The sequence below is a fragment of the Loxodonta africana genome, chromosome 10 (assembly GCF_030014295.1).
Source record: "Loxodonta africana isolate mLoxAfr1 chromosome 10, mLoxAfr1.hap2, whole genome shotgun sequence".
Taxonomy (NCBI): Eukaryota; Metazoa; Chordata; class Mammalia; order Proboscidea; family Elephantidae; genus Loxodonta; species Loxodonta africana.
In genome coordinates, this window is record NC_087351.1 from 70,412,549 (window position 1) to 70,424,900 (window position 12,352).

The 12,352-nt window shown below is 35.4% G+C and overlaps 1 protein-coding gene across 16 annotated transcripts in view; it reads left to right on the top strand.

Annotated features, from left to right (window-relative positions):
- Positions 1-12,352, top strand: part of KIAA0586 (KIAA0586 ortholog) — a 148,049-nt gene that overhangs the window by 38,842 nt on the left and 96,855 nt on the right. For 14 of the 16 annotated variants that reach the window (XR_775651.3, XR_010323169.1, XR_010323167.1 and 11 more), the window contains 6 exons: positions 1,078-1,271; positions 2,756-2,874; positions 5,037-5,236; positions 9,237-9,396; positions 10,267-10,489; positions 11,024-11,268. Coding sequence is in view for 12 of the 16 variants with exons in the window: in XM_064292538.1 (XP_064148608.1) it covers positions 1,078-1,271; positions 2,756-2,874; positions 5,037-5,236; positions 9,237-9,396; positions 10,267-10,489; positions 11,024-11,268 (1,141 nt within the window). In the remaining 4 variants the exon portion in view is untranslated. The remainder of the gene's footprint in view (positions 1-1,077; positions 1,272-2,755; positions 2,875-5,036; positions 5,237-9,236; positions 9,397-10,266; positions 10,490-11,023; positions 11,269-12,352) is intronic. The other 2 variants (XM_023546206.2, XM_023546205.2) reach the window with 2 other exon arrangements.

A 12,352-nucleotide genomic window follows, 5' to 3' on the forward strand; every position in this document is an offset into this window, starting at 1 on the left:
TATTGAATATACCGTGGACTGCCAAAATAACAAACAAATCTCTCCTGGCGGAAGTACAGTCAGAATGCTCCTTAGAAGCATGGATAGTTAGACTTTGTGTCATGTACTTTGGACATGTTATCAGAAGGATCAGTCCCTTGAGAAGTCCATTATGCTTGGTAAAGTAGGAGGTTGCTGAAAAAGAGGAAGACCCTCAAGGAGGTGGACTGACACAGTGGCTACAACTATGGGCTCAAACATCAATGGTTGTGAGGATGTTGCAGGACCAGGCAGTGTTTCCTTCTGTTGTGCATGGAGTCACTATGAGTAGGAACCAACTTGGTGGCGCCTAACAACTTTTTTTGAGATACACATTGAAATATTTATAGAGAAATTACGTGATATCTGAGATTTGCTTCAAAATTATATAGTAAGAGGAAATTGGGTGGGGGTATGGATCAAACCAGCTTGGCCATGAGTTAATTGTTGAAACTGCAGTGAGTAAATGAGAACTCATATTACTTACATATAACAGATATATAATAGTGCCAGAGCACTATTTTATCTGCTTTTAAATATGTTTGACTTTTTCCATAATAAAAGGTTAAAATTTTCTGAAACAACTTTTTGTCATGTTATGGTAGAACAAATAATGTGTATAAGGACCTCACCGAATATTTAAATATAAATTATAGATTCTGCAAGGGAAAGCAGTGATATTTAGAATCATCAGTCTTTATATGATAAAAAGTGGAGTTCTTAAGTGTCTTGAGGGAAATTTTAATATTTTACATTGGGATAGTCAAGTTTTCTAGCTTGTTTCATGACCGTTTAAAATGAATATTATATTTAAAGAGAAAAAATAATTGTGAAATTAAAGGTTTCTTCTCTTTAGTGTGATTTGCATGACTGATCTATATGAGCAGTGTGATATACTACCCAACTAGAAAGGCTATTGATTAATTTAGAAATGTTGGTTAATTCACCTGGCTAAGTGCTCTGTTTGTAGTTGGCACTCAAGAAGTGTTATACAAATGCAGAAATTTAATAGATTTTTTAATTATTCTTAATAATAGGGTTTTTTTTTTTAATAACCAGGAAGAAGAAAAATGCGATGAAATTCCAGAATACTCTGAACCAATTCTGGAGTTTAACAGAAGTGTTAAAGTTGTTTCTACAAAATATAATGGTCCTCCATTTCCACCAGTTGCTTCTGCTTTTCAACCCGCTGCTGATAATTGGGATAAAGTAATTGAGAGAAAAGAAACATTGGAAAATAGCTTAATTCAGTGGTGAGTTTACAGTGATGTTGGTGTGAACAGAATTGAAGTAGCAAATGTAAATGGAAATAGTTTTAAACTGAAGGCATTAAATTTCAGTTGAAAGTCTCCCTTGTGTTTTTCTTTATTAAACTTTTCTCTGGAAACTATTTGACGTGATGTTGAGGGTTTACTGATTCTTCAAAGTATTGCTTCTGTCCGTGAATATTTGTACTTAAGCTGTCTACTATGGCCAAAGAGGCGGTTGTTAAGCGGCAAAGGCCTTACAAATATGCTTGTTCTTTCACCCAGAGATTCACTTCCAGAAATTTATCCTAAGAAATAGTTAGGTTCTTCTGCGAGGCCGTAGAACACCAAAAAGTGCCTTGTTATTAGCACTTAGTTACAAACAAGGCACTTTTTCTAGATTGGTTACATATATTAACTTATGAGCACTGTTGTTATCCCCATTTTACCCACGAGAAAGCTTAAGGACGTTATTAATCAGTTATCAAAATTAGGTTTAGAAGTATATTTAATGGTATTGAAAGATAATAGTATCTCAGTACGTGAACAAAGCAGGGTACTAACAATGTAACCCCATTTTAAAGTCCCTACATGGCACAAATAAAAAAAAAAACAAATAGTTCGTATAAAAACCTACACTTAAAATATATACGAATAGATGAAAGTTTGAAAAGGAGATTATACCACATTGTTAGCTGTGTTTATTCCTGAATATAAGATTATGAGATTTTTTAAAAACTTATGTGTACTTTGTGATTTTTCTGCAATGACTATTTTTTTTTTTTAAGTCTGTGGTTAAGTGCTCAGCTGCTGACCAAAAGGTCAGTGGTTCAAACCCACCACTTGCTCCATGGGAGAAAGATGTGGCAGTCTGCTTCCATAAAAATTTCAGCCCTGGAAATCCCATGGGGCAGTTCTACCCTGAGTCTGAATTGACTTGATGACAGTGGGTTTGGTTTTTATTAGCTTTCTAAAGAAATGTATTAAAAGAAATCTCTATTGCCTTATGTATAAATCTTTGTGAAAATGACCTTGGAAATAAATTTTTCTTCACTTTTTAAGAGGAAAACCACTGATATCACAGCCTATATATTTATTTCCTTGAAAACAGGGCTGTTGGACTTCTTTTCTAGCTTTGATCTCGTATGGTTTTGTATGTGTGCCCACAGAATGGGGGATCCAACATTTTAGGTGCATGAGATACCAGGTACTGATTAGCCCAGACTTTATTTTGAATTTAGGAGTTCTGCTAAACTTTTAGTTTTTGTTTTTGATTTCATGAACTATCTCCCACAAGAAAATTCTATTCAAATAGTTTATTTTAGTGGCAGATACATGTTATTTTTTCTTCTTTCCAGATTGAACTTTCAGGGTGACTGCTTTCACATCTGAACGTTTGTGCCCATGGGTAAAGATTATTTTTAAGGGGAGTATGTCCAACATTTATACATTTCAGTCAAATTTAGGAATCCTTAACTTTTATCCCCCAGGGTAGAACAAGAAATAATGTCAAGAATTATCTCTGGGCACTTCCCAGCCCAGCAACAGGTCGCGCCTAATGTCAGTGTTTCAGCCAGTGAGGAAAGTGAACCATCGACCCCTGACATTGGTAAGTAAAATGGAATCTTTTAACTTTTTCTGCTATTAAGAAAAAAAACCTTGTAGATTGATATATTTTAGAGGTTGAGCAAGTCCTGGGGTGATGAAAGAGAAGCTCTTAAACTTTCAGTTATACTTCCTAGTACTTCTCTGTAGTGGAGGTTCTCCCTCTTATTTCATAATGCATATTTCAGACTATTGCCCTCTGCTCCATTCCTCCCACCCCCAAACCTCTGTGTTATTTCCCTCAGCACTTTATATATATCTTTGTTATAATAACTATCAGATTATATTATGGTTGGTTTATATATCTGCCTCATTCACGACACTATGAATTACTCAGGATTGAGGATATTTTTCTTTTAGTATTTAGTCCTTGATTGACACCAAGTAAGAATTTCCGTATTTACTGAATGGATAAGGGAGCCTCTTTCTTTATGGAGCTGCCCTTTTCTCCTGCTTTTCCTCCTCCATCTTTTTTGAGGTATAATTTACATGCAATAAAATTCACCAATTTTAAGTGTACGGTTTGATGAGTTTTGACAAATGCACATAGCAGTATGTTACACAATCAGGATATAGGAAAATATTTCCATTATCCCCCAAATTTTCCCCATGTCACTTTGTAGTCAATTCCTACCATCTTTCTATCACTCTTCTATAATTTCATATAGATGAAATCATACAGTATATAGTCTTTTGTGTCTGTCTTCTTGTATTTAGCATAATGCTTTTGATACTCAGTCATGCTGTTGCATGTGGTAATATTACATTGTATGGCTGTACCATAATCTGTTTATTCATTTGCCAGTTGATGGACATTTGTATTCTTTCTGGTTTTTGACTGTTAAGAATAAAGCTACTAAAAACATTTCCAAACAAATCTTTATGTAGATACATCTTGTAATTTCTCTTGGTCATATGGTAAATATATGTCATTTATAAGAATCTGCTAAATTATTTTCCAAAGGGTTTTCCAAAGTATGTGTTTGCCTTTGTTTTGCCTATGCCTGGATAGGTCTTTATCACAGAGATGTTCAGATTTTTATGCCCAAAGAATGGATATAAAAATTACAAAGGAAATTTATTGGCATATGGTGTTGAATATAAATTTGGAATTGTTATAGGCTTTGCTATAAAACTCCAGAGTAAATTGCTATTACTTCTCCCTCAATAAGTTATTCTAAGACACCTGTACTCACTTTTTAAGGAAGCTGGATATTGCTGTATAGACGTACTACTTAAGGAGGACTCTGGAGAGGTCATATATCCATCAGATTGTTTAGAACATTTTCATGTATTTTCCACACAGAGCTTTAGAAATTGCCACTTTAAGTCTAGTGAAATCTCTTAAGGGAATTATACTGAATTTTATGTATGTTCATGTAATTGAGAAGTACAGCCTAGTTGGAAAATTAATATATCTACAGAACTTATAATAACGATTACCTAAACTGCTATAGGAGTTTGAGGATAGTTAGCCTGTGACATTAATTACTGATGTATCTGAAACTGGAAGGAAGGAAGCTTTGCTTTCGTATTTATGAAATAGCTACCATTTCTCTAAAATTCCTCCCATAGTCGTTGTGTTTTAACCAAGAACTATCACAGGGTTTCTTGTTGCCCTACTCTTGGAAATGTGAATTGCTTTCAGATGAGGAAGGAGCCCTGGTGGCACAGTGGTTAAGTGCTCACCTGCTAACCAAAAGGTCGGCAATTCAAACCTACCAGTCACTCTGTGGGAGAAAGATGTGGCAGTCTGTTTCTTTATAGATTACAGCCTTGGAAACCCTATGGGGTAGTTCTACTTTGTCCTCTAGGGTCGCTGTGAGTCAGAACTGACTTGATGGCGTTAGGTTTGGTTTGGTTTCAGATGCGGACATTAAATGTAATGCAAATCCCTTTATATCACTACATCCTATAGTGGCAGGGAAGAGGCCATATAAATAAAAATTTTCATTTGTATCTTTTCCTCCCACTTCTGGTTTGTTTAGAGAGGATGTTATGTAAGTTGTCATCTTAGTCTCTTTCATAATAAGTAGATACGATTGTATTTTCATTTTATTCCTCTCCCCGCCCTCACATATTGGCATCTCTAAAATTTTAAGAGTTAATATTTGTATCGCAAGAATGTTTCTTGCACATTTATACTGAAATCCTTTCATTTTTTAGTGGAAGGAGCAAGCGGTGGTACCCTCCAGCTTTTTGTTGATGCAGGGGTTCCTGTGAATTCAGACATGATTAGGCATTTTGTGAATGAAGCTCTTGCAGAGACCATTGCTGTCATGCTGGGTGACAAAGAAGGAAAGAAACAAGATCTTGCTGCTGTAAGTGTCCCTGGAGACATTTCAACAAGCGAAACATACTTGCCGGTAGGAGTCACTCTCATTTCATGATTTTTATGATACATTTATTAAAAAAACAGTAAAATGGATAGATTTTAAACTAAGATCTTGGTTTATGATAAATTTTGATTCCTTGTTGTCACATCTTTCTCCTGTAGAACGGCTGGTGGGTTCAAACCACCAACCTTTCAGTTAGCAGCCAAATGCTTTAACCACTGCACCACCAGGGTTCCTCACAGTAGATATAAAGAGAGGTAAAGAAAATGTGGCAAAATGGTTCCAATTGGTGAATATAGGTAAAAGGTATACAGATGTGACCATTGCACAGTACTTTCAACTGTTCTGTAAGTTGGAAAGCTTTCAAAATAAAGTGCTGGAGGAACCCTGTGAACAATACTACTCTGTCGTCTAGGGTCACTATGAGTTGAAATCGACTTGACAGCAGTGAGTTTGGTTTTTGGTTTTTGTATATATAGCCTTTAAAATTTTGTTTTAAATTGCTGAACCATTTACAAATTTCAGATATTATGACACTTCACCTCTAAATGCATTAGCAGTATCTCCTAAGAACAAGGATACTTTCTTACATAACCAAAATACAATTATAATACCCAAGAAATTTAACATTGATGTGTTAATACTATATAGTATAGAGTTCATATTCAGATTTCCCCAGATGTGCCAAAAATGTCCTTAAGCTTTAAAAAAACATTTTTTTCAAAATTCAGTAGATAGTCAAGGATCACAAGTTGCTTTTGATTATTATGTAAACCGATACTTTTAATAGTTAAAAGAAAATATGTTTCAGGTACTTTTATCATTGTTTAAACAATCCACCTATGTAAAATAGAGTTTCTAACCTATTATAGCAATGTGAAATTTTCCAAAGGCAAAATTTACATTACTGTTTGTTAAAAACTACGTAGTTACTATGACCATATAGATTCAAAGGTATCATTCTATAAACATTTAAACTGACTCATTTGATGTATAAGCATAAAATTATTCATTTGAAACTTGCAGAGATTGGTGTAATGTAATCGTTGATTAGTGTGCCAGAGATTTGACACATAGTTTTGATCTGTGCTTCATTAGCTCCTTGGTAACATATGCAGTGCAGATATGATCATGAATATGGTTTTCTCTATGCAGGTTAACCTGGTTTGTTTTCTGCCTTATACTGCATATACTTTCATAAGGGTTATTGAATGTGAAAATGTAGAAAACCAGTTAAAAGAGGCAGTATATATAATTGTTAAGAGTGTGGACTTTGGAGTTTTGAAGACCTGAATGTGAACCCCAGTTCCTTTGCTTCAGCCTCATCTGTACAATAGAGATAGAATACTTAACAGAGTTTAAATGGCCATAGTGTTACCAAAAGTCTGACCATCTAGTAGAGCAAGTTTCCCCTGACCTCCTGCCATATTGTTTCTTATCATTAGAATTGTCATGGCTTTTCTTGGCCTTTTCATCTTCCAAATGTATTTTAAAGTTAGTTTTCAAGTTGCATAAAAAGCATTGTTGAGCTTTTGTTTAGAATGAATCCAAGTTTGATTGGCTTATTTTGGGGAGGAATGACATTTTTACCATGTGTCTCCTTAACTATTATATAATGAGATGATACATGAAAGGAACTAAATCCAGTGCCTGAAACATGGCAAATACTCATCATCATCATTATTCTTCATTACCAATACTAGTAGAATACCTTCGAGTCCTCTCATGATGATGGGTCAGCATTATATTTAAAAACAGCACTATTATGCTATAGGCTTAGGTAGTGAAACATAAAAAAATGTATAGTGTATTTCTTTCATTTTAAAATTAAGGCTAAGGATACTGTAGTAAGTAATACTATAGAATTTCTAATGTGCTCCCTGGTTTTAAATTGCATGTTAATTTGCAAGTCATAATACAGAATAAAGGGTACTCACCCTACTATATAAAGACCTTTTGAAATGAGAAGAAAAATATAAATAATGCAGTTGAAAAATGAGCAAAGAACCTGACCAGACAATTCACAGAAAAATACAAATGGCATATATGTATATAAAGATAGTCTACTTCACTGATGATAATAAGAAAAATAAAAATTCACTGAAATTCTGTTTTTACTACTCAGCTTGGCAAAACTCTAAAAAGTTTGATATGCCCTCAATTTGACAAAGTTTAGGAGAAATGGGCTTTCTCATACCTTCTGGTGGGAGCGTAAAATATAACAATCCTGTAGAGGGAAATTTGGCAATATTGATCAAAATTACAAATGTAATTAGCCCTTTGACCCCGCAATCTGACTTGTGGGAGTTTATTTTATAGTTAAATGTATACGCATATTAAATGACTTAAGTACAAGATTATTTGTTGCCTTTGGGGAAGTAAACTTGGTAGATAGGGTGTGGGTAAGTAGAGAGCCTTAATTATCAGTATCATTCTTTTTTAGTTTGTTTTAATTTTCTTGAAGTTTTTATTTTAAAATTTCAGAAGTACGGTTAATTCCTTTTTTTTTTTATTGTGGTAAATAAATATATGTAACAAAATATTTGCCAATTCAACAATACAGTCAGTTCCTTTTTTCATATTATTTTGTTGTCATTATCATTCTTTTTACCTTTTGAATTTTGAACCTATTCAAATTAATTAAAAAATGGTTACTTTTCCTTTCCCAGTACTTTCCATCTCTATATTGTCTTCATCTTCTACACCTTTTTTTCTTATTTTTCCCTTACTTTTTACGTGTCCCGTTCTTTTGTACCAAAAGGCTTATTTTTTAGATCTTGTAAGTCAGTTAAAATGCTTCCTTTCTACTACATGGCCTACCCAACTAGCTCATATTTTGAGTTTGATCCTCAGCTGTATTTACTGAGTCTTCCTCTTTGTATTAGAAGAGTGTGCCTTAGATTTTTGGGGGAACTACTTTATTTATTTTTCCTTTTTTTTTTTTAATTGTGCTTTAAGTGAATGTTTACAATTCAAGTCAGTTTCTCATATAAAAACTTATACACACATTGTTATGTGACCCTAGTTGTTTTCCTCTACAATGTGACAGCACACTCCTACTCTCCACCTTGTATTTCCCACGTTCATTCAGCCAGCACCTGTCTCCCTCTGCCTTCTCATCTCACCTCCAGACAGGAGCTGCCAACATAGTCTCATGTGTCTACTTGAGCTAAGAAGCACATCCTCACTAGTATCATTTTATGTCTTATAGTCCAGTCTAATCTGTGTCTGAAGAGTTGGCTTTGAGAATGGTTTTAGTTTTGGGCTAACAGAGTCTGGGGGCCATGACCTCTGGGGTCCCCCCAGTCTCAGTCAGACCATTAAGTCTGGTCTTTTTCCTGGAATTTGAGGTCTACGTCGCACTTTTCTCCACTCCATCAGGGATTCTCTGTTGTGTTCCCTGTCAGGGCAATCATTGATGGTGGCCGGGCACCATCTAGTTCCTCTGATCTCAGGCTGATGGAGCCTTTGGTTTATGTGGCCCTTTCTTTGTCTTGGGTTCATATTTTCCTTGTGTCTCTGGTGTTCTTCATTCTCCTTTGCTCCAGGTGGGTTGAGAGCAATTGATGCATCTTGGATGGCTGCTTGCTGACTTTTAAGATCCCAGATGCCACTCACCAAAGTGGAATGCAGAATGGTTTCTTAATACATGCTGTTATGCCTGTTGACCTAGATGTCCCCTGAATCCATGGTCCCCAGACCCCCGCCCCTGCTACTCTGTCCCTTGAAGTGTTTGGTTGTATTCAGGAAACTTCGTAGCTTTTGAATTAGTCCAGCTGTGCTGACTTCCCCTGTATTATGTGTCGTGGGGGGACTACTTTAGAGGCAGAGCTATTTCGATGGCCTGAGGGTTTCTGCAGGCCAATCTTGAGACTAATAGCTAGTCTTCAAGTGCCAAGGCGCTTAGGATTCCATTTGGTTTCTGCCCGTACATTTAAATTCTACATAGTCTGGGAATTCTGTTGTTTCAGATTATTTTTATTTGGCTGATTATAAGCACAACTTATCTTGTTTTATTAATTTACTTCAGGCCAGAGTGTGTACCCCAGTGGCTACCCCACAGCCTACTCCTCCTCGCTCACCTTCAACACCTCCTAAGGATCTTGTGTTGGTAAAAACCCCAGAATCGTCTCCCTGTGTTTCAGATCATGATGAAGCTTTTCCTGTGAAAGAACTGTTTGCTGAAAAAGGTAAACACCCTATCACTGTAACTCAATTTTAACTTTCCAAAAACAAAAAAACTGTTGCTGTTGAGTCAGAATGAGTTTTAACTTTAGCTACTATTAAATAAAATTTCATGATTTGCTATATGTTTTATAGATTAATATGCATATACCTGTTGTTCACTAGCTGTTTAGTAAATCATTTTTCTTGGAAGAAAGTAACACATTAGTTGCTACTTTTAAAATATATAATAGGCATTTAGACTAATTTAAATATATGGTGGTGTTAGAAGTGTTAAGTCTTTTCAAGGTTATTTTCTTATACTTCACTAAATTAATTTAGAAATTTTCCAATTAATGGACATTATAATTATTATTGCCATTATTTGTACGCCAAAATATTAAGGGATTTCTGAAGCAACATATTTTGCCTTCTTGTGGAGTTTTTTAGGAGTCCTGGTGGCACAATGGTTAAGTGCTTGGTTGCTAACTGAAAGGTTGGCAATTTGAACACACCAGCAGGTCCATGGGAGAAAGATGTGGCAGTCTGCTCCTGTAAAGTTTTATAGCCTTGGAAGCCCTATGGGGCAGCTCTACCGTGTCCTATAGGGTTGCTGTGAGTTGGAATCAACTCGGTAGCAGTGGGTTTTAGGAGCCATGGTGGCTCAGTGCTTAAAGCGCTTGGTTGCGAACTGAAAGGTCTGTGGTTCGAATCCACCGGTCCCTGCATAGGAGAAAGATGTGGCAGCCCACTTCCGTAAAGATTACAGCCTTGGAAACCCTATGAGGCAGTTCTATTCTGGCCATAGGGTTGCTAAGAGTTGGAATGGACTCAAAGGCAATGGGTTTGGTTTTTTGGATGGAGTTATTTACTCACTCTTTTCTTTTAATCTTTAGGAAATGATATGCCTGCCACCACGCTTGTTAATACACCAACAGTTACTCCTACTACTACACCACCTTTAGCAGCAGCTCTTACCCCAACTTTGTCAGAAATTTCCATTGATAAATTAAAGATATCAAGCCCAGAGCTTCCGAAGCCATGGGGTGATGGAGACCTGCCTCTGGAGGAAGAGAATCCTAACTCTCTTAATGAAGAACCTGTTCATCCAAGAGCTATGTAAGCAATAATGTACTCACTTTTAGTGACTGTACATTCTATCTTAAGCTTGACTTATGTGACCCATCTGGAAGCATCAGATAGGATAAATAAGGCTTTATAAACCACAAGCTACTTTAGAAGAAAGACATTTCATAAATTATCATGAATTTTGGTTTTCAAATTTTTTATCAAATTTATTGTAAGTAAATTACCTTTTTCTTAAAAGGTTTGAGGCAGATTAAAATAAAGCTATCTATTATTAATAAAAATTTCTCCCTAGTGTGGATCTTCATTTATTCTGATCTGTTAACTCTTACATTACCATATATCCCCCTGTGGATTTATTTTATGAATGGAAGAGCTTCCAAGATGGTCTATAACTGAAGCATGAAAACAATATTAGAAAAATAAATCTTTTAAATTAATTATAATGGTATAAATTATAGAAATACTTTGCTAAAGGAGATTTAGTACCTTTGAATCTATGTTTTATATCAACATGAATATATGCTTTTGATGACTGAAGTTCAAAATACATCTTTATCTTCATAGTGTAATGTCTGTGGCTAAGGATGAAGAACCTGAGAGCATACATGTCCCTGTTCCACCTGTACCTCTAGAGCCAATTCCCTTGACACCCTTTCCTGATGGCACCAAGGCCCCTTCCTCCGTACAGATGCCAAGTTCAGAGTCATCAACACTGGAGAGCACTACTGTCACAGAAACTGAAACTTCAGATAGACCCATCTCTGAAGGAGAGATTTTATTTAAGTATGGTAAAAAATTGGCTCCCAAGAGTAAGTTAACCAACTTATACCAGTTGATTTCACTGATTATATTATGATAATTTTCTAAGTAATTTTCTGTTTTAGAGTATTTTTACTTAGTTTTCAAGACTTAATATGGTATTGGAGTCTCTGGATGGTGCAAACTATTAACACGCTTGGCTGCTAACCAAAAGGTTGGAGGTCTGAGTCCACCCACAGGTGCCTGGGAAGAAAGGCCTGGTGATCTACTTCTGAAAAGTTAGCCATTGAAAACCTTATGGAGTATAATTCTACTCTGACACACTTGGGGTCACCATGAGTTGGAAATAACTCGATAGCATCTGATGTGGTGCTGGGTTAATGTGGTAAAGTGGAACATGGACTCTGGGAAAGTTAATTAACTTTACTGAGCCTTAGCATCAGAAAGTAAAATATCCCTCATAGTTCTATCCTTCAGAGATAATATCAGTGTTAATAGTTTGGGTTATATCCTTCCAGTGTTTTTACAGATTGTTTTCTATGCATATATAGACACATACACATATGTATATATATATTTGCTTTTAAAAATAGCATCATACTATGCATATTGTTTTGAAAACTGAATTTTCACCCAATAATATACTGTTATAGACATCTTTCTATATCAGTACATACAGATCTACCTGGTTTTTTTTTTTTTTATGACTGTGTAGCGTTTAAGCATTGCCACATGAGAGGCATTTAGATTTCTTCAATGTTTTGGTATGTACTCAGTTCTCCAGTGACCGTCCTTGCCCATGTATCTTTGTGCACTTATCTGATAATTTCCTTAGAATAAATACCTAGAAGTGGAATTGCTGAATCAGAGTATCCTCTTTTAAAATACTGATACTTTGCCAAAGTGATCTTAAGAACGATTAATCAGTTTTTAATTATATCAACAGTTTTTGAGAGTGGTCATTTCTCAGTTTCATAGCTACAGTTGAGACTTGTATATTTTTTAATTTTCTGTTTATCTGGTAGATGAAACAAAAGTACAAAAATCTCATCTTTGTTATAAATTGCTATTTTTTTAAACTAGCAAGTTTGAGTAGCTTGTGAATTACTTGTTTATGAACTCTGTTAGCATTTC